At 38.0% G+C, this 21,157-nt stretch overlaps 1 protein-coding gene across 2 annotated transcripts in view; it reads left to right on the top strand.

Moving 5' to 3' along the window:
- The first annotated feature begins 1,431 nt into the window (after positions 1-1,431).
- ube2h (ubiquitin-conjugating enzyme E2H (UBC8 homolog, yeast)) overlaps positions 1,432-21,157 on the top strand; it is a 67,866-nt gene continuing 48,140 nt past the window's right edge. Inside the window, exon 1 of one of the 2 annotated variants that reach the window (XM_036577078.1) lies at positions 1,432-1,733. In XM_036577078.1, coding sequence (XP_036432971.1) covers positions 1,681-1,733 — 53 coding nt within the window. In that variant the 5' untranslated portion in view covers positions 1,432-1,680. Of the gene's footprint in view, positions 1,783-21,157 lie in introns of both variants that reach the window. The other variant, XM_036577080.1, reaches the window with a different exon arrangement.

Genomic DNA, 21,157 nt, shown 5'->3' with positions numbered 1-21,157 from the left:
TAGAATGCATATTAATTAAGCACATGGTAATTACTTAATTCATACTGTTCCTCGTTGTCACTTGTTAGCAGATTTCGTCCTATAATCTTCGTGGAAAATGTACTTCTCATTAAAATAAAGGCTAGAAATACTTAATTGTTTTTTCTTTCTCACCACCTGCTTCAGTCTACTGCTTCCACAATCCCCTGAGCAGGAGTCATGCACAACATCCATGCTAAGCTTATCACTTGCAACCATGTCCACTTATAATTAGTTTGATTATCCTTCAAAAGAGCTCATTAACACTGAGATTAATAACTGATCATCACATTGATTTATCAGTCTTTAACAGAGCTCAGTAACACTGAGATTAATAACAGATCATCCCATTGATTTGTCAATCTACTCAGCATTGATTTGTCAGTGTGCTCAGGCTTTAGCAGAGGTCAGTAACACTGAGATAAATTATTGACTCGTCACCTCTTCACATTGATTTATCAGTCTACTCAGGCTTTAGCCAGAGTAACATTTGGTTAAGAAACTGTCAATTGAGGTCCTATTAAGGATTCATCTAATGAGCACGTTTGCTACATTCAGTGCACAGATTTAAAAACAAGCATCAATAATGTTCCTTTTGAAGATTTTGTTTTTTATGATTATTTAGTGGGAAAGGATATATGGAATATAAAAAGTAACTTTATTCTGAATGTTATCTTTACAAAATGTAACTACAGTTTTACACCTCAGACAGCATATTCATAAACAAGTCACGAAATAACTTTGTGAGGAAGCAGTCATTAAACTCCTCAGATGTCTAGCTCCTATAACCACTACTGTGTTTCTCTCTACAATTAAACATTACACATCAAACCACTCAGAATAATGTTTACATTTCAGTGAAAATGATCTCCTTTAACTAGTAAGACTTAGCACAGACACCTATTAACAGCTATTCATATTTTAGCTAACATTTACATTTCACAGTTTTACATGATGCATGAATTAATTGGGCTAAAGATATTTACTAAAGCATTAGTGGACTTAGAATTAGTAGAAAAAACAGCAGGCAAAGTAAAGAAATTCTGTTGGTGTGTAAGATAGAACTGCCTAATATCAAACCCAATATGAAAAGTCAATGTGCACTGCTCTTGGCTTGGCATAAACAAAACACAGAAAAGCCAAGCGGTATCATCACATTGGTCACATAGTTACCTCAGAAATATTGCTTCGTATCTTATATTGTTCTTTATTTAGTTTGATTCAGACCTTGTTGCATATTAAACAGGTTTTTAGCGTCAGTATATTAGTTGAATGTGGTTGCAAAGATTTAAAAGTAATGTTGTGGTGCTTGTAACTGCGATTAGAGTGATAGTTGCTCAGCCTCAGCAGTGCCGCGTTTTGCTCGGCCAATCAGACGGCGTCATGTGCGGAGGTCAATGAATATTAATGAGCTTGCCCCGCGTATCCTACGAAAAGAAATTTCGCTTACAGGAGAGTAGACGACAAAGCAAAGAGTAAGCATAGAGACCGACCAAGCCGGGAAACCAAGGGAATCGCCGCCGAAAGAAAGTGGAAGTCGAATAATTTGCAGTCAATATCTTGCTTATGTAAAACACAATAATATAGTTAGAGTTTCGATAGAAGCGAAGAGTTCGATATTCTAACTGAGAAGACACTGGCATTCCACGCAGAAACATAAAAATGTCGTCTCCAAGTCCGGGTAAAAGGCGAATGGATACCGACGTGGTGAAACTGTATCCTTCAGAACGTAAAGAGGAAGATGGCTTTAACCTTTACCTTTAGGTAGCAACAGCTGTGATAAAAACATTACATTTTCTCCCTATGTGCCAGTTTTACCACAATACATGGGGTCCGCAGTGACAGTGGTCAGCTTTTTAACAGCAAACATGGAAAAAAAAAGTTTTTTAAAGGATGCCAGCGCTGTCCATAACTATTTAGTCATGTAGGTTAGCAAAATTGCAGTAGCTGGCTAGATACGTATTAGCATGTGTTGCTAGTGTTGTTATTATCTGTGTTACTAGCTGGCTAGCTAGTAGTATCACCTCAGTAAATGCAGTTTTTACATTATACGGTTGTATAACGATTATGACTGGCCTAGCTACCAGTGTTGCAGCGCAAAGTTTGTTAATGAACAATTTAGATTGAAGGGACTGTATCTTGTTTTGGTCAGCTAACTAGTTATAATACTTCGCTAGTCTGCTAGCCGTATCATGCACGATGTTACCGTCATTCTCCAGTTAATGGCTACAATCTGAATAGTAATTCGGTTGTAATTCAGAATCAGTGAAACGATCATAGCCAGTGTGGCATATCTTTGTGTTGCTGAATTATGTCTTCTTAGCGAGCGATTACGAAGCTAGCCTGCTAACTGGATAGCCAAGATGATACTGAAATTGAGGCCCAGTTGTCGTGCTTGTTGTCCACCGAACAGAGAACAACTAGAAAATAATGTTAAACGAGTGGTGAAACGACATAGCAAAAATGATATGTCGCATATTTTTGGTAAATTTAGTTACACGAATGTAGGTTGATTTGAATCGAAACGAAAGAGTGAATACATGTTCATTTGACAAGCGCAAGTTTTGTTTTTTCCTTGGTGGCTAGCTAAATAGCTAACATTTGCCAGGACGGCTAACGTTAGGTTGCTGCGCAATAACTGTTAATATACGTGGTTTTCTAAATGCGTAGATGATCCATTTTTTTTTTCTTTTGTTAATGTCCAGTGTTATTTTTCAGAAAAATGTTCTTTTAGTTTCTGTTTCAGCATGGAAAAGCATAATGTCTAGTACTAGTTGTGGTGTAGTAAAATAAGTTTCCTCTGTAGAGTCGTTTCAGTTAGACTGCATTCTGCATTTTCATAAACAATGACACATTTACTATCTATACACGGTTCAACTGTGATTAGCCAGTTAAAGATTTTCATGCATACTCTTGTCAAAGGCGGCGTGACTGTGCATAAATTCCTCGCGTGTTGTGCTCTTGGGTAACGTTATTGATCTAGAACTTTCTCCTTGCAACGATGAGAACCCGTTCTTTTTAAATTACGCCCCTTACATACGTCAACATGCTAAACGTTCATAAAACGTGATGAAGATTAAGTTAGCACTTATTTTTTGAATGCATCTCATGCAGTACTCTGCCGGCGTTTCGTTGTTGTTACTAAAAATTGCAATCAAATAATTGGTGAACATATTAACAAATGCTTGAAAGTACGCAGAACTGAGACCAAGTAGTTGCCTATGGTTTTGTCTGTGGCACCAGAAAAGGGTGTGATGATTGGCTAGTCTGTTACTACCCGGAAGCTGCTGAGAAGTGGTACTAGAATAACTTGAGTGAGTGTCAGTAGTTCATAGTTTGATGGCTGGGGAGAATTTTCTCAGATTTCTCAGTTCAGTGTACCAAACAAAAAGAGAGAAACCACATTATTGTTCAGCCGTCTTGACCCTTGGTTTATTTTATTTTGCAGTTGATAGTTCTTGTTTTGTGAAATACTCCCAGCAGTGGGGACTGGGGCTGTTCAGACTGCCTAACAAGTAGTGATGACTTTTCATAGTTCTTAAAGAGTGCACTGAAATAATTCTTTTTTTTTGTTTAAGGGTAAGACTTTCTTTGAAGGAGGGCATGCCACATTAGTTATTTCATTAGTAAACATAAAAACACTGTCCCTCAGTTTTGTTTCGTTTTGACCTCACAGCCTGTCCACTCTGCCTATATTTGTGTGTTCATGTGGAGGGTTCACCATGCCTGCTGAAAAGACGCCATTAAATGTTTCTGTTGGTTCCTGGTAGTGTCCAATAGGCGCTAAATGTGTTTTGTGTTTTCCTGGTGGATTAATATCAAAGTGTAAAGGATTTTAATGGTTAAACAGGTGTTTTGGGATTGATTCCCGGTGCATTTGATGGTTTCCTAATGGGGTCTAAAAGTGACCTACAGGAAACTAGTGGTCTCTAATGGTAACCATTAAGCCAGTTGCCATTAAAAAGCAAAAACATCAGGTTTTAATCCTAATGGTTCTAATTTTTTTTTTTTTCCAGCAGGGACATCAAAGGCTATTTAGGGTAATTAGGGGAGAGTGTAAGTAGACTGTAAAATCCTCTGACAACAAGCAAGCATTGATGCAGACTTGCCACAAAACTCCAAGGAAGTGCAACATATTTAGCAGGATGGTGGAAAGAACAAAAAAAAATGTTCCATCTTACTGAAGTTCCACCTTATGAAGTTAAATCTCAAAAATTAGATTGTTGCCTTGTAACTATGGCCTTTTTTTACGCTGTAGGGTTGAATAGTTCTGAGCACAGAAGGTAACTGTTCCAGTGGCGTTTCCACATGTACTTTGCATAGAAGGCATGCATTTTGACATGAAAATACAGATTTGTCACTCTAAACTATGCTAAAAATTAATCCGTGTCGCTGTGAGTTCTATTGTGCATGTGCAGTGCTCAAATCTAACAGCAAGAGGCAGCAGTGTCTGGCCTTTCTAAAAGTAAGACAAGAAGAGTTTGAGTTATCATAGTGCTTGGCTCATTCTGTGGGGATGACAGATGCTTGATGTCAGTCGTTTTAAGAGGCTGCAAAATGATAGCTACATGAAATGTGTTTTAGCCCTCTCGTTCCCCCGCCTCACTCCATCTGTGTGGTTCCACAAGGGAGGATGGTGCTTCTAACTTCTTTGCAAAGGTAAACAGTCTGGAGTGGATGTGGAAAGTTGAAGTTGTGAATTGAGTTAAATTAACGCAGACCTGCCAACCTTGGGAAAATATTTGACGTCAGTATTAGCCTAACACTATGTAATTTGCAAGCTAGTTTGCTTGTTGACCAGACATTTAAGTTGTCAAAGTAATGTTAAGTTATATTGTCCACGTGTTGCAGATTGCTGAAGTGATTTTTCACTGTACCGTATTCATAATTATTATTGCAGCCAAATCTGTAATCATAATTAGCGGATCATAGCAGGATGAGAGTGCACATGCTGCAGAAATAATGTTACCTGGAATGTTACCAGGAGGTGTGTGGGGGTGTATGTGTGTGCGCCTCACAGTTAAAATAAGCATGATGTCAGATGAGGAGGATCATGACAGAGAGGGAGAGAGCGAGCAGCCGACCTTGTTGAATAACCAAACTTGATATAGTGGGAAAATGACCCCAGGTGGAGTTTAAATTATAGTTTTTGAAGCAATACACTATTGTGCTGCGCGAAGTATTTCCAACATTGGAAGGTCTGACAATGTTGCTATTTGCTGATTTGATTCTAGGCTTATTTGAAACTTTGAAACTTGAAAACAATCAGACAAGTTCAGTCTGCTCACATGGCAACCAAATACATTAAAGCAGCGCACGATGTTGAATCCACCATTCAGTAGACGTCAAAGCTTCAGTCTAACACCAGTTTCTGAATGTTAAACAGTGCCGCTAACCAGGAAAGAGTAGCTGGTTAGCATTAATTTGGCTAGCATGCTGCCAGCTCTGCTTACCTCAGAACAGGTTTGATTCTGACTAACAGTAGCTGTACTGATGCAATTTTAGATGATAATGACTCAAATTTGGGGAAACCAAGTTGAGCGGCTGGTTTTGGAGCTACACAATGCCAGAATTAAACCTATTTTTTGGTGTTTGGAGTTGTAGCCTCCTAGCTAAGGCTAGCTGGCTACTTTCTCCTAGCTAACTTTGCTTAGCTAGTGAGGTCAAAATACCCTAGTATAGGTTCGAATTGACTAACTGCTGTAACACGTATTGAAGATAAAAACTTAAAACAGCGAGAGCAAAGTCAGTTGATTTGTGTCGGAGTGACAAAGCCGAAATTAAACCAGTTCTCTAGTAGGCTAAGCTAACATTAGTGTTTGTGCCTCCTACAGCAGTGCAGGCTTGATTCTTGCAAACCAATGCTTAATAGATCCCACTTAGAGGATAAAGATACGTATCTTGGATCATACATTCGAACATCTGCTGTTGAAGTGACAAAGATGGAAAAAATAGAATTGGTCTGAGGTGCTTGGAGCTGTACCCCGCTGGGCTACGCCATGCTAGTGTAGTTAGCAGGCTACAGGTTTAACCAAAGTCGTTATAGAGAGAGTTTGTTCACTCAGTGATCATGTTTGCAACGCCGCCAGGCAGTTATTTCCAGCCAGACAAGACCAGACTCCTGTCTCTTTGAATGCAGAGAGACCAAAATATTCAAAACTGAAGGTCAAGTTACTGTTTTAAAATGTTTGAGAACATTAGTAAAATGTGATGACAAATCTCCATAAATAGTTTGTATTATTTGGCCCAATAATGCACAAAAAAATGTGCTCATGACATACCCAGCAAGCTGATTGGCTGTTTTCTTGAAAGGCAGGGCTTTATCTGCACACAGACAGCATGGTTAGCATTACGACCTTTACCATTCTTATTTTAACCAGCAGAATCACAGAGAGACTGGTGATGGAGTGACAGACGCAGTCAAACGTGTGTTGTGGTGGGTGCTGTGTGTAGGTATTAGCTTGTTAGCAGTTAGCCACTTTTTTGTTCTGTTTTAGCAGCATAGCAAAAAAGAAACCATAACAGTCTCATGAGTCCACACCAGTGTGGAACAGAACAGTACGGCCCTGAGAACCGTTTGGCTTGACAGTGGAAAAGAGGGCTATGCATTAATCAATAAAAAAATTAAATGCACGTTTTATTGAATATGTTAATAATTTTAATGTAATACATATGTTGTTGTTACCTTTTTCTTCTGTAAGTTTCATTTTTGTGTCTTACAAATGGAAGTGTGAAGACAGCGTATCCTTTTTACTGGACAATGACAAGTGTATCCCAACGATTACTCATGCTTTTATACCCTCTCCCTTTATTAGGAGTGCCCCACCCCCACAGCTTCATGTGTTATTTCATATTGAATGACTCTCTCTGATGGAGAGTTGGTGGGGAGGGACGTGTTTGGGAAAGGCTGTACATATCCAAAGGTTTGTAGACACCTGCTCGTTAAATTTTTTATGTGAAATTGAGGGTGTTAGTTTTTTTTTCTTCTTTTTTTTATTGCTGTGTTGCTTTTCTCCAAACTAAGGTCAGTGCTCAAAAAAATTAACACAGCTGGAGAAACTTAAGTCGCGTTCAGGGATGCTAAGTATTGCGTTACTTTTTGTAGCTATCTACAAATTAATGTAGCTAGTAGCTGTAGCCCGTATACATTTTTGTTTAGCTATAGCGTTTTTGCTACAATTTCGCTGCAGGCTTCAGGCGATCCACGCAAAATGTGCACTATAGAACGCGGTCGTTAACTGGGCTAGAGGCGGCTGTGCAATCCTGACTGAGCCGTGGGCGTTTGGAGCAAACGAGCACGAGGGGGTCCCATGCGCTGATCACCCCTTACTAGAAGGCTTAGCTCAGGGGTTGCAACCGAAATGGTAAGAAGAACAATTTTGTCCTTTCAACAAAAATCAATCCACCTTGGGAGCCACAACGTTTTATGTCCATTTTACCTGTAAATATGTCTTAGTATGTGCTAATGTACTAATATAGGATAAAAATATGAACGAAAACAAAGAATTGCTTTGCTCTGCTTTAAGCTTTGGCTCAGCTATAGCCACTTTTCTTGCACCTCAGTCTGGAAACTTTTCCGCGAGTTTCTTGTAAAATGTCTCTCAATGTTCGACTCTTTGAGGATGAAGTCAGTTTCTCATTCACCTGCTTCTCGTTTGAATTGTCCTTTTCCGCCTTAAATGGTGCCTGAGGTGCCAGATTGTACTGCTGTGCCATTTACAGTGGAACGGGAAAGTTCGAAAGAGAAGCTTCACGAGTTGTTGCAGATTAAACGTACCAGGAAACCAGCCGAGTGCTTATAAATGCAAATAAGTCCATTCATCTCCAAATTATCAATGTTTGTCTTATATCTCTCCTTGCCATTTCATTGTCTGCTTTGCTGTGTGACCAGCAGTCTGCGTGTCAGTCTTCGGCGTTAAAGGTTGGTGAATTAGCAGTTAAGTGCTAACTCCATCGTTTAAGACCACTTATTGTGAAAACTGTCTTAGAACAGTGATCAGAGCTCAGCAGAGCTTTATTTTACAGCAAAGGAGGATTGTTATTTTACCTAAAAATCTAGTTCTGCTGTAGAGCCGTGGCAGTGAAGAGAGAATTCAGCTGCGCAGGCCTGATTCTCACCCCAAACAGAGCCAGGGTCACTGATGAGAATTTTGAGGCTGAAGTGTTGCTCAAGTTCAACAAAGGACTCTGAATATCATTTTTGTACATATCTTGCTAAAATGTTCAAATTGGACCAGTTTCATTTCAACAGTTGACAGTGCTTTGCACAAAATTGTTTGGTTTGATTGACTGATTGACAGTCAGTCATTTCAAAATTGTTTTGAAATGATTGACTTTGCCTTTACCTAGTCTAAATTTTTGTTGGATATCATGCCTTTGGTTGTGTAAGTTTTATTGTTGGTTACACTTAAACTTACTTTTTGGTGGTCTTTTTGTATATTTACAGCTTTTCAGCTGTATGTTTCTTTCTGGCACTGGATTAAATGCAGTTGAGTTGAGTTGAGCTTGTTTGGTGTGTCAGGTGGAGATTCACAAACATTCTGACAATCACGCTTTGAAATTAGCTAAAAAGCTGTGCACTGCTTTTCAAAAAGTAGCTGAAAAGTAGCTAAATTGTAGCTAGCTGCAAATTTTGGGAAAGTAGCTACAAAGTAGCTGACTACTAATTTTTCAGTAGCTATCCCAGCCCTGGTCACGTTTAACTGGATTTAGTGTAACACAGTATGCCAAATATTGAATAACAAACATTGTATTCAGTTTTTCATAGTATTTATTAGGTCTATTTTTCTGTTCCAACTGACCTGATAAATGACACCCTGTGTGTTGTGAAGTATCGCAATATTCGATTTTTACTATATCACCCACCTCTAAGCTATAGTCACTCAAGTACACAAAAGATCAAAATTATCTGAATGTTTAACAGTTCTGTTGTTTTTGCGAAATGTTTGTGTCTTCATTGTAAGATGTTGTTTTGGACATGCACTACTTTACTCTTCCTGTAAGTGGAATGCTTAATGATTCACTAATTTACAAAATTACCGTGTGCTTCTGTGATACTGTATGTTGCCGTGTAAAGTTGCATGTTTGAAGACAAGATGACTACATATTTTGCCACAAACTAGCTGCAAACTATTGCTCTAGCTCTGACTGTGATATCTCTTTCAACTCCATATCCGTTCAGTTCGTCTGGCTAGTTGAGCTGTAGTTGAATGTCCACTGAAGCCAGACATACATTGTGCGATCTAAGAAATCTTGTTCTTTGGTGACTCCCACTGACTGATTTGAATAGATATTCATATATGAACAAAGCCTATGATTTATATGCTCACTGTGAAAACACTCCGTCCATTCTACAAGAAACACTCTGTCCATGAACAACTTCAAATAAAGCTGTTTCATTCAAAACAAGTGGTGATGTAGGGCAATACGGTCTGTCTACAGTTCATTTTACAAAAAAAAAAAATCACTGTAGTAACGTTTATACCTCACTATTCTGTTTAGTCAAACAGAGTAAAGTTGGCATCTACTGGTAGAAAACGTTGACTTTCCTGCCTCCGTTTAGCTGGCCTGCATGGGGAAGCCGTTGTGATTTGTGTGATTTGTGATTTTTTTTTTTGTGTCTGAAAGTTACAGAGTCAGAAGCACTTAACTGTGTTTGTTCTATAGTGCGACAGCTACGCTCTGCTTACATCACACGGTATCAGCGGGTATTGGAGAAGTTTTATGAGGTCAAGTATAACCCCAGTTCCAAAAATGCACAATAAAAGATGGAACACATCAGATGTTGAAAGTGAGACATTTTACCATTTCATGAAAAACGTTTAACTCATTTGGAACGTGATGGCAGCAACGCATCTCAAAAAAGTTGGGACAGGGCCATGTCTACCATTGTGTAGCATCCTCTCTTCCTTTAACAACAGTCTGTAAACGTCTGGGAAGTGAGGAGACCGGTTGCTGGAGTTTTGGGAGAGGAATGTTGTCCCATTGTTGATTGATGTAGGATTCTAGCTGCTCATCAGTCCTGTGTCTTCTTTGCTGGATTTTTCATCTTGTGATGTGCCAAATGTTTTCTATTAGTGAAAGGTCTGGACTGCAGGCAGGCCAGTTCAGCACCCGGTCTTTTCTTCTGCAAAGCCATGCTGTTGTGATGGATGCAGTATGTGGTTAAGCATTGTCTTGCTGAAATGTGCAAGGCCTTCCCTGAAAGAGATGTAGTCTGGATGGGAGCATATATTGTTCTAAAACTGCAGTATACTGTTGAGCACTGATAGTGCCTTTCCAGATGTGTAAGCTGTCCACGCTATAGCCACTAATGCAACCTTATACAATTAGAGATGCAGGCTTTTGAACTGTGTGCTGAATGGTCCCTCTCCTCTTGAGTCCGCAGGACATGGTGTCCATGGGTTCCAAAAAGAATTTCAAATTTTGATTCATCTGACCACAGAACAGTTGTCCATTTTAAATGAGCTTTGGCCCAGAGAAGATGGCAGCGTTTCTGGATCATGTTGACATATGGCTTCTTCTTTGCAGGAAACAGCTTTAACTTGCATTTTTGGATTACACAGTGAACTGTGTTCACAGACAGTGATTTCTGGAACTGTTCCTGAGCCTATGCAGTGATTTCCAGTACAGAATCATGCCTGTTTTTAATGCAGTGCTGCCTGAGGGCCCGAAGATCATGAGCATCCAATATTGACTATCGGCCTTGTACCTTGCTTACAGGGATTTCTCCAGATTCTGAGAATCTTTCTTTTGGTTTTATGTATTGTAGATTGTGTGATATTATGATATTAGTACCACTTACTTTTTCAGCCTTTTGTTGCCCCTGTCCCAACTTTTTTGAGATGCGTTGCTGCCATCAAGTTCTAAATGCGTTAATGTTCTTCATTAAATGATGTCTGACTTTTAACTTCTGATGTGTGTTCTGTTGTGAATAAAATATAGGTCTGAGATTTGCAAATCATTGTATTGTTTTTATTTACTTTCATTTATTTTTTTACACATCGTCCCAACTTTTTTGGAATTGCCAGTATCGGTATAGATGCATCTGTAGTTTTCATTGTGTGTTGTAACCCTCCTTTTGCCTTATTGTCTAGTGTGCATGTCCCAATGACAATAACTAGAAATTATGTTGAAAACAGACAATAAGATATTCTCTGTTTTTGAAATCTGATTTTAAGTTGTGTAGTGTACGCCCAGCTTTATGCACATTTACCACATATTATTAGCTCAAGTTAACAAACATATTTGGCCTGACCGGAGCTAGCTTGATGTTTCTTATGCATAGTTTAAACAAAGTAGTTCGCAGCTTTTCTTTTTTTTTCTTTTTTTTATTTATTTATTTTTTTTTGTCATCATGGGACCGACTATATAGGCTGACCAAACATGTTTGCAAGATTAATATCCCTACTTCATACTGCAGTGCCCAAAGCTAAAACAAAAATGCAATGCCCAGTGCACCTATGTTTTTTCTCTAAATCACTCAGATGGTTCAAGATTTGCTTACAGGCTGACCCCTGTTCACCTTCTTTCAGGGAGTGACCATACTTGATCGAATTCTTATCAGCATCCAAGCTGACTCTGGTTAGCAGCCTCCTTTACTATGAACTTATTTCAGCTGTTTTTGAATAATAACTTTGTTCTGCATGCTGCTCCTCTATTATATTTTTAGTAGGCCTATGTAGAGGAGCCAATTGTCTCTATTGCCCTCATGCAATAAGCCTACCTATTTGAAATAAACCTTTTTAAACTGGCAATGAAATAAAAATATTTTAAGATTTTTTGGGTAATCATATACATTCCTAATTTGTACTTTTTGAGTATTTTCAAATAATACTTCTGCTTTTATTCAAGTAGGAAGTTGGGAACTGACAGCATGTGAACTGCTTTGCGATTGGTTACACCTCTCACTTTAGAGCGTTAGCTCTTTTAATTTTAGACAGATAAATGTTTTATTGAAGTTGTAGTTTGAGAGTATTGACCTTAGTTTAGAGAAAAGTAGTAGAAGCAGTCTGCATGCCTAGGTGCTTGGTTTTATACACCTGTGGCCATGGAAGTGATTTGGAACACCTGAATTCAATGATTTGGATGGTTGAGTGAATACTTTTAGCAATATAGTGTATGTATGTGTATATATATATATACACACACACCACAATAACAGTTCTCAAAAAATAAAACTGTCCACAGGACAATGCTCACCAAGTATCATTATCTTACAGGACTTAATTTAATCATTTAATCATTATGAACATGCTGTGCCACTCATTGTATTGTGCTTGGAATACAATGCTTAATGTGGAAACCTTTATTACCAGCCTGTTTATCAGATATGCTCACAATGAGTGTTAATTTCTGCTGTTCATTACATGATAGTGTCAAGCTAACGACGGTATAGCTTTTTTTCCAGACTGGGTTCAGTACTAACCTTCGGGTCTACACACGGACTGCAGACAAAAGAAGCTGGTAAACGATAACCATTTTTTTCTTTTGCTGTAGATATATGGTGAATCAGGCAGTAAATATATCAACTTAACGGCAACTACGTGATTTGCATAGTAGCTCATTAGCCGTCTGCCAAACTGCTAAGGTAGGTTGAGATACTTTTCATGCCTTTTACTTCATAGACAAAAAAATGTGATTATTCGTGAGACTGAGCATTTTTTTTTTCTTCTCTGATATGAGTGGGATGTGAGTTTTCACCTTTGAGGGATGTTAAGACACCTTATGTCTTTTCCACCTGCTATGTAATGGCTTTTGTGATGACAAGCTCTGCTCAGAGTAAGTACTGTAGCACGTGATCAGAGCATGCTGGTGTAGTAGGAAAAGGCAGAGCTGCTCTGCATGTAAATGTGTAGCTCGTTCAATACGATTGAGTTGTGAAAGAGTTGTCTAATATTTGGTTCACTTGTGGCCAGGAATGGCAAATTTTCTGTTCATTTGGTGTATTTAAAGCAAAGATGGACTGCAGATCTAATTTACTGGTGCTGTGAAGTCCATGTCCTCACAAACAAAACATGTAACTGCCCCTAAAAATGTGTTTTTGGGGGAGCTGTAGCTTAAATAGGTTGAGAACCATGGGCGTAACACTGAAACCTTGACACCGTACGGTTTCACCGTGTGGTTGCCCCAGTGGGTCCCATTCTATGGGCAGTGTTATTTATGGAGATTATACCAGTGTATACACCTGTGCCAGCAATGGATTCATTTTAAAGTAGTTGAATTAGGTTGTTAAAAGGGGCGCCTGGCAACTCTAGTTCTTTACTGTTTTGACTGTTTACATGAGGCGGCAATGAAACAAAGTGGGAGAGCATGTGTTTAGTTAATCACAACATGGAAGACCTGTTCTGCATAATACAATAATATACTTAATTTACTTTAAACACAAGCAAACCTTTGCAACTTTACATACTTGTTAAACCTTAATAGAATTTCACTAGTTGGCCTGTATATTTTCTTGATGCAGTATAATAAATACCTGAATAGTGATCTCAGTATTTGAATACTTGCATCTGAAACAAGTAAAATGAATATAAAGACAAAAGATTTTTCAGTTATTAAATGTGTCTTCTTCAATTTTTGATTGCGTGTGTAATCCTTATTTTTTTCTTTACTATGGGGCTTAAACTGTGTTGCAGTTGTTTATAAAAAAAAAAAAAATTACAAAAAAATAAACGTTAACCTACTGTGTAGTTTAGTAATGAGAAACTGATACATTAATGTTAATTTATAACTTTAAGATGGGTTTTTATCATTGCTTACAACTGTTGGTTACAACTTAAGATATTGCTTTTTTTTTTTTTGCCACCATTTTTCCCAGACTTACTGGCCTGCTTATCTTCTTTCTCATTTTTGGTATAAAGGAACAAGTCTGAATTCTCCAAGCATAGAGGATGTTAGCAGCATATGCTGAGTAAGTTCCGAGGTAACAAGCCCACAAACACCTAGTGTAATCCTCACTCCTTTTGCATGCTTTGTGGACATAAACCTCTGCCTTTTTGAAATGTCAGAAATGCCACCCGAGCTTTTTTGTAGTGTCTGATGCTGAGACAACTTGAGAATACATTGCTGTAGGGCTGCTGTTGCTCATCACGGTCATCAACTGTGTTAGTGCTGTAAATATGGCGATTTGGATAGTCATGGTCAATTTATTACTATTATTATTATTGTTGTTGTTGTTGTTGTTGTTATTGTTGTTATTATTATTATTATTATTATTATTATTATTATTAATTTTTTTTTTTAATAAATGAGCCATCAGCACACGTTTTGCCAGCATGCGTAGGAGACTGCTGCGAATATTGACTGAAAGGCTGTCATAGCAGAAACAACAGAAGTTCTTAACAGGTTGCTATATCACACATTCACAGATTTGAACTAATCTTTGCATATATGCTTGCAGAACAAGGGTTTTTTTGTTCATGTTTTCACAAACACATGTAAGCTTTGGTTGACTCCAGCCATGATTCTGTCCAACTATAGAACTCCAGCCATGATTCTGTCCAACTATAGAAACTTATGCATACTTATGCAACTTGTGCGTACTTACAGGTACACTTTGTAGTTTAGAATTGCTCACTGTGGCCTGGTTATGCCCAATTTATCAGCCCCCCCACCATTCCTGGTTCCTGAGAGAAGGGGTCCACACACTAGGACCACTGTTGAGCAGATATTATTTGCATATTGGACCATTCTCAGCACAGCAGGAACACTGGCATGGTGATATTGTAGTTTGTGTTGCAGTGGTATGTGTAGATGAGGCACAGTAGTGTTGCTCACTGCAGTAAGGTCTATCTTTTCATATATGATCTAAGGATAGCAGCAAGAAAAGATAAATAAGTAGGTAAACATGCTGGTTTGTTTGCATAAAATGAGCAAAAAAGACAGTTAAATTGTTTCATTATTGACAGCTAAAATTTCATGTTCTTGACAGAGAAACCTACTTAATTCCAGAGAGAAGAAACTTATTTGTGTATCTGGTCAGAAAATTGCAGGCTGTCTTGATGTAGCTTAACAAGTAATATATTCTTCGCTTTGTAGCGGGTGTACATACCTGGTGTTTGAGTGGAAGGAAAACAGCGTCTGAGTTCTGGAGTGTTTGCCCACTGGCTATGCCAACTAGTAGCTAACAGCTCTAGACAACACAAGACGAGTGCTCTTCTGGCTCCAGTAACAAAGTATAAGGAATAATGCTGAAATTTAACAGAGCAAAGTCAATCAACTGATGCTGTAATAGTAGATAGCCAGAATTTTCCCTGCTCTATGGTGTGTGGTTCTATAAGCCTCAGCTTGCGGCAACCAGCTGCACTTTGCGATTGAACACTTAGCAGTTGTTAGGTTGATGGTTTAACACACACAACATAATGACTTGAAAATCTATAACAGTTGATTTTCTTGTTCATAGTGGGAGCTAATGTTTTAGTTTTAGTTTTTCAGCGTTGCATACATAAATTGAAGTTCTTCATTCAGTAACAGATAAAGCCCCTATTCCTCTTAGCGTGCTATGGACCCCAAACTTGTTTCAGTAAATTGTTGGAACTGCAGTTAAAGAAGTGGAGAAAAAAATTGGGTATACCCAAACTAATGGAAACACTGCATGAACCCATTTAACTGTGTGTGCGTACTTACAGGTACACTTTGTAGTTTAGAATTGCTCACTGTGGCCTGGTTATGCCCAATTTATCAGCCCCCCCACCATTCCTGGTTCCTGAGAGAAGGGGTCCACACACTAGGACCACTGTTGAGCAGATATTATTTGCATATTGGACCATTCTCAGCACAGCAGGAACACTGGCATGGTGATATTGTAGTTTGTGTTGCAGTGGTATGTGTAGATGAGGCACAGTAGTGTTGCTCACCTTTTTACATGTCACTGTTATGCTGGTTTGAGAATAGCCCACCAACCAAAAACATCCAGCTAACAGTGGTCATGTGGTCAGGATAAAGATGAGCTATAGCCTCTAACTGTGCACTTACAAAATACACCAATAAAGTAGGTGTGTCTGGCAAGGTCACTAATATGTGTGTGTAATATGTGTATGTAGCGAGGTTGCTGTGACTGATACAGAATACAGGTGTAACACACACTAACGTGCCAGTAAGTAGATTTACTCTATCACTATTTAATTTGTGCCTCACAGCGAGAATGGCCTGGGTTCGATTCCCAGTCGGGCGACCAGGGTCATTTCTGTGTGGAGTTTGCATGTTCTCCCCGTGTCTGCGAGGGTTTCTTCTGGGTACTCCGGTTTCCTCCCACAGTCCAAAAACATGCAGTCAGGCCAATTGGACATGGTAAATTGCCCCTAGGTGTGAATGTGTGTGTGAGTGAATGTGTATGTCTGTCTGTCTGCCCTACGATAGACTGGCGACCTGTCCAGGGTGTATCCTGCCTTCCGCCCAATGACAGCTGGGATAGGCTCCAGCACCCCACCGCGACCCAGAAGGATAAGCGGTTTAGATGATGTATGTATGTATGTATGTATGTATGTGTATTTAATTTGTCCACTTTTTGTTCACCCTTCTAATCTTAAAAAACAATTAGCTACAGCTATGTCCCCCCAACAAAAGGTATTCTGAAAGGTGTCACTGACATTGTTGCCCCTGAAAGAGACACCAACATTCATGTTACCAACTGCCTTGCAAACTTATTTCTCATGTGCATCTAGAATGGCTGAAGGAGATACCCCTGAGGACATTAGATATAAGATGTTTAAGGAAAGGGAAAGACAAAAGACAGTAAGTGGGAGAAAAAACAAGATTATCCAGAACTGAAGTTAAACAAATATTAAAAGAAGTTAAAAAATGACATTCATAACAACTATGCAAGACCAGGTAGAACACCAAAACTGTTACCATCAGGTAAACAGAACTGAAAGCTTTTGTCTTGAAAAAATCTGTTTTTCTTTTTGTAAAAAAAAAAAAGCATACTGTGCAATTAAATAGCTTTTTAAATATTAAGTTTAATTTAGAAACTTAATTTTGAGAGAGATTTTTGGGCTTAAACTCAAATGTGTGTGATGTTAACATCATTATTAATATTTAAAAATAATAGTGGTAAATGATTTTGTTTTAAAACATTAATATTATTACTTGGAAAAAAATGTCTACGCAGTTGTTTCCTCATAACTCAGTATAGTGTAATCAGTATTTATAAAGCTGTATTGTGTAACAAGAAAACCCACTAGTAAATAATATCACTGAAGTACCCTGAAATTGTGTGTCAATTTGAATCAGGGTTTTGTTTAGGTTTCTGTGTCAGATGCTGTGATTTCAGAAAAAGTCTTAAAAAAAAATGCATTTGTCAATGTTGGTTAAGTGATTAAAATAAAATAGGTGTCTGTGATACCTGTCAAATTTAATTTGAAACGAATGTGCTGTAACCAGTTATACTACTCAGTGCTCATTGTAAAAACTGTTTTACATTGTTAGAATTTCATTATGTCTGATGACAGTCTTATTTGTCTGCATACCATCCTTCTTACATATTTAATTATTTTATGTTTAAAACAAAAAGGCTGCCAATTTTTCAATCGACTCCAACTCTGCAAGGTATAGATGAAGTGTCCTCAGACTTGGTTTCATAACACATTTTGTCTTTTGTAAACCCTCTAGGTATTTTTTATTTTTTTTTAGCTAAAAGGTAGCAGTTCTTTTGAGTACGTGAATTATGGTAAAACTCAATGCTCATATTCAAAAACAGGAAACTCAGTCAGGAAATTGTGAAAGTACAGAGATTCAACAGTTAAAAGTAAGACACACTATTTTTTTTTCTTTTGGTGGGGAGAGCAAGCAAATGATAAATATTGGTAATGAGAAACACGTGGTTGCGTTGTAGTACCCTATAGAGATCAAGCTGACCTATTAAATGATATATGTATATTGTTTATCTGCATGATGCTTATGACATCAGAATTATCTTTCTGATGGAAATTTTCATGTCTGAAATGGTCCCCTAGTCACTGTACCCTACATCTGAAAATCTGGATCACTATGTAGAATTCCATTATAGGCAACAGAATTTGATGGTTGTAAATGATTTTGGACACTACATCGTATGGGTTTGCTCATTACTGGACGTTCCGTTGCATAAACGCTATAAACGTCGTTCCACCAGTCCACTGTAAGCACTGAGCGTGCACACATCAGAGAAGCTTACTTCCATCTGTAACAGGTGTAGCGAGAGGTCTGTGGAGATGCTGCCATTGTAGCTCGACCCGTTAATCCTCTTCAGGGAAGAATCATAAAACCAACCAACGCTGTGCATTAAGGGTATCCTCTATCCGCTAAGGTACATCGGTTGTACATAACTCATTGCAGTGCATTGTGGGATTGTTTGAGTGCACCAAATCTTCTGCACTGTTTTTAGGCACCACTACAAAATGGTAGAGCTCCAAGATAGTGTGCTATATAGCGAATATGGTAGTTTCAGACACAGCTATATACTTTTGGTGAAGTATGATTGCAATTTCATTTTGTGTCTCTAGTTTGCAGTCACAGATTGCATGTGTATAATGTCAACAAGTTTATAGACACCTGCTCATCCAATGTTTCTTCTGAAATCAAGGGTATTAATAGGGGATTTACCACCCTACCCTTTGATGCAGTCTCTACTCTTCTGGGAAGGCTTTTGATAACAATCAGATTTGTTTTGATTTGATTACAATCAGTTACATTAGTTAGCGTTGATGAGGTCAGATACCTGCCACTCATCCCGCAGGTATTTGATGGTGCTCTGTCACTCCAGTTAATGCAGTTTCACTGCTCCACAGCCCAGTTCTGGGTAGATTTGTACCCCTCTAGCTGACACTTGGTATTGTGCAAGATGACCTAACATAACACTGCAAATCCTATAGAGCTTCTGGAAATTCATAGCAGTGGTAATTGGGTAGCTTTGGCTACTTAAAAATGAAAGTTTCTGAATATGGCTATGTAATATTAATGAGTACGTTTAAAAAAGATGTTGAGCATCTTTGTTTTTTTCCTTTTAAATGTGATTTGTGCTGGTTAAACAGAAAGCCAAGGTGCAGACTCCCACGGAGAGTGCGTTCACTTGCAAAATAAGAACAAGGGCTTAAATGTTTTTGATGTTGTGGTTACATTAATAGTAATAAAAACCAAAAAGACAAAGCCAGTTGATATTTAAAAAATAATAATAGTAATAACAATAATAGGCTGCAATAACTCTAAAGGTAAATATATCAAAACCTACCAAACCAAGAACGAAATTAGCATACAGTTTTTGCTAATTGAAAATAGCCAACAAATGTTATCAGCCTATTTTGTAACCACTTTCAGTCCTGCAGAGTTTAATAATAATAAAAATTATTAAAATTGATTTTTTTTTAATTTTTTGTTATGAACTTTTTAAATTGTGTAGCAACTTTTATGCATGCAGAAAAACTTGCAAAAAATTGTAAAAATAAAATTAATGCCTTTTCTGCAATCTTTTCTGATCTTAAATGGTGCAGCAGTTATTATAATGCCTCAGCCGTGAGAATGTAACTGCTGTAATAGTATAGAATAATTAGAATATTTTGATAGCCAAAGTCAGCTTATCAGGGGGTAGTAGTAATATTATAGCTCAGTCTACTAAATTAACATTAAAAACACAATAAAATGTTTAAAACATTGTTACTATGCTGTACTAACAATAGACGCATGCTGGGTAGGAGCACTCAGTGTGTAGGATAAATTGTTAGAATACCGGCAATGGCGGTGGTATCACTTTGTGGTTTGTCAGACTTCCTCAGGGAGGACCAGAAGAGTATTGAAAGAGGTGAAAACCACTTTCAGTCTGCTTATGTTGAGCAGTGTAGCCTACGTGTAGGTGTGCTTGTAGGGCTACCACATTAGATCAGCATGGTAAGTTCCTTTTGTGGACATAAGAGCATGGCGCCGACTGCAGAATGACAACACTACTTTAGTGATCTGTTTTGATCTCTGGAACTGCAATTCCATTTGAGTAGTCTGACTGAATTCCTTGTTAATTTGGCTATTTGGCGGTGTGGTAGTTCTTAATATTTGAATGTGCAACAAACCTGCTGTGTTGTTCTTGACCATACTGGCATTTTGGATATGGAATATTTAAGTCGTTTCATTCAGTAAGGATTTGAACTTGAGCCTGCTTCTGAATAGAGCCTGTTACAGTAATAGCAAGTCTTGAGCTATGTGAGATAAACACAAACATTGTGGTTTGTTTTTTCTCTTTATTTAGTTGCATTTTATATATGAGGATTTAAATGGGTTTGTGCTTAGTGCCTAACAGACTTCTGTGAATATTTCACTTAGTAGCATTGATATATTTTTGTTATTAAAACATGTATTGATAGTCATTTAGTCAGTTATTTAGTCACACCCATACTTTTGCCTGCCATGTTCTAATCGGCATGCACATACATGTGTTGTTACCATGACAGCTTGTAACTTGAAACGTGGACACTCCTGTAAACAAAACCTATCATTTATTTGGAATAGTCCACAAAAACGCTCTGTAATGTATGAAATCATTTATGCCAAATCATGAATGGCTTAACATTTGTAAAATCAATTCTAGTAGGGACAGTAAGTGTAATGATGCTGGAATAGGGATAGTGTTCTCCTTTCAGTTCATTTTAATTCTGATTTACTTGTATAGTGTTTTTACAACAGAAACCTGAGTCCAAGCCCCAAGTGAGCAAGCCAAGGGTGGCAGTGGCAGGGGAAAAATTCCCAGAGAACCAGAGGGACAAATCTTGAGAGGAACAAAGACTCAAAAGGGTAACCCACCCTCCTTTGGTCAACACTGAATAGCAAAACAATAACACAACTAGGGCAGTATGAATAAACAATGAAGAATTGATAAATAATATACAATAGCTAATATTGAACTAAGAAAAGAAATGAATGCTTGAAGTAATAAGAGTAATCTGTGACCATTCAAAAACTGAGCTCTTAACTAGTTCGATTTTGATTGATATTGATACTGAAAACAAAAATAAGACATGATCATAGAGTTGCAAACATTTGTGGGCCACAGTATATTTTCAGTAAAACAGACAGACTCTTACGTTAATACAAATGCTTTTCTCAGTGGATCCTGTGCTGTATCAAAATTATTATTAAACTCTCCAACAATTGCTTTATCACTTAGCAGCACTAGATT

This window comes from Colossoma macropomum, unplaced genomic scaffold (genome assembly GCF_904425465.1).
Source record: "Colossoma macropomum unplaced genomic scaffold, Colossoma_macropomum, whole genome shotgun sequence".
In the NCBI taxonomy this organism is placed as follows: Eukaryota; Metazoa; Chordata; class Actinopteri; order Characiformes; family Serrasalmidae; genus Colossoma; species Colossoma macropomum.
The sequence above is the reverse complement of the archived record's forward strand: the minus strand, read 5'-3'. Positions and strand labels throughout refer to the sequence as shown.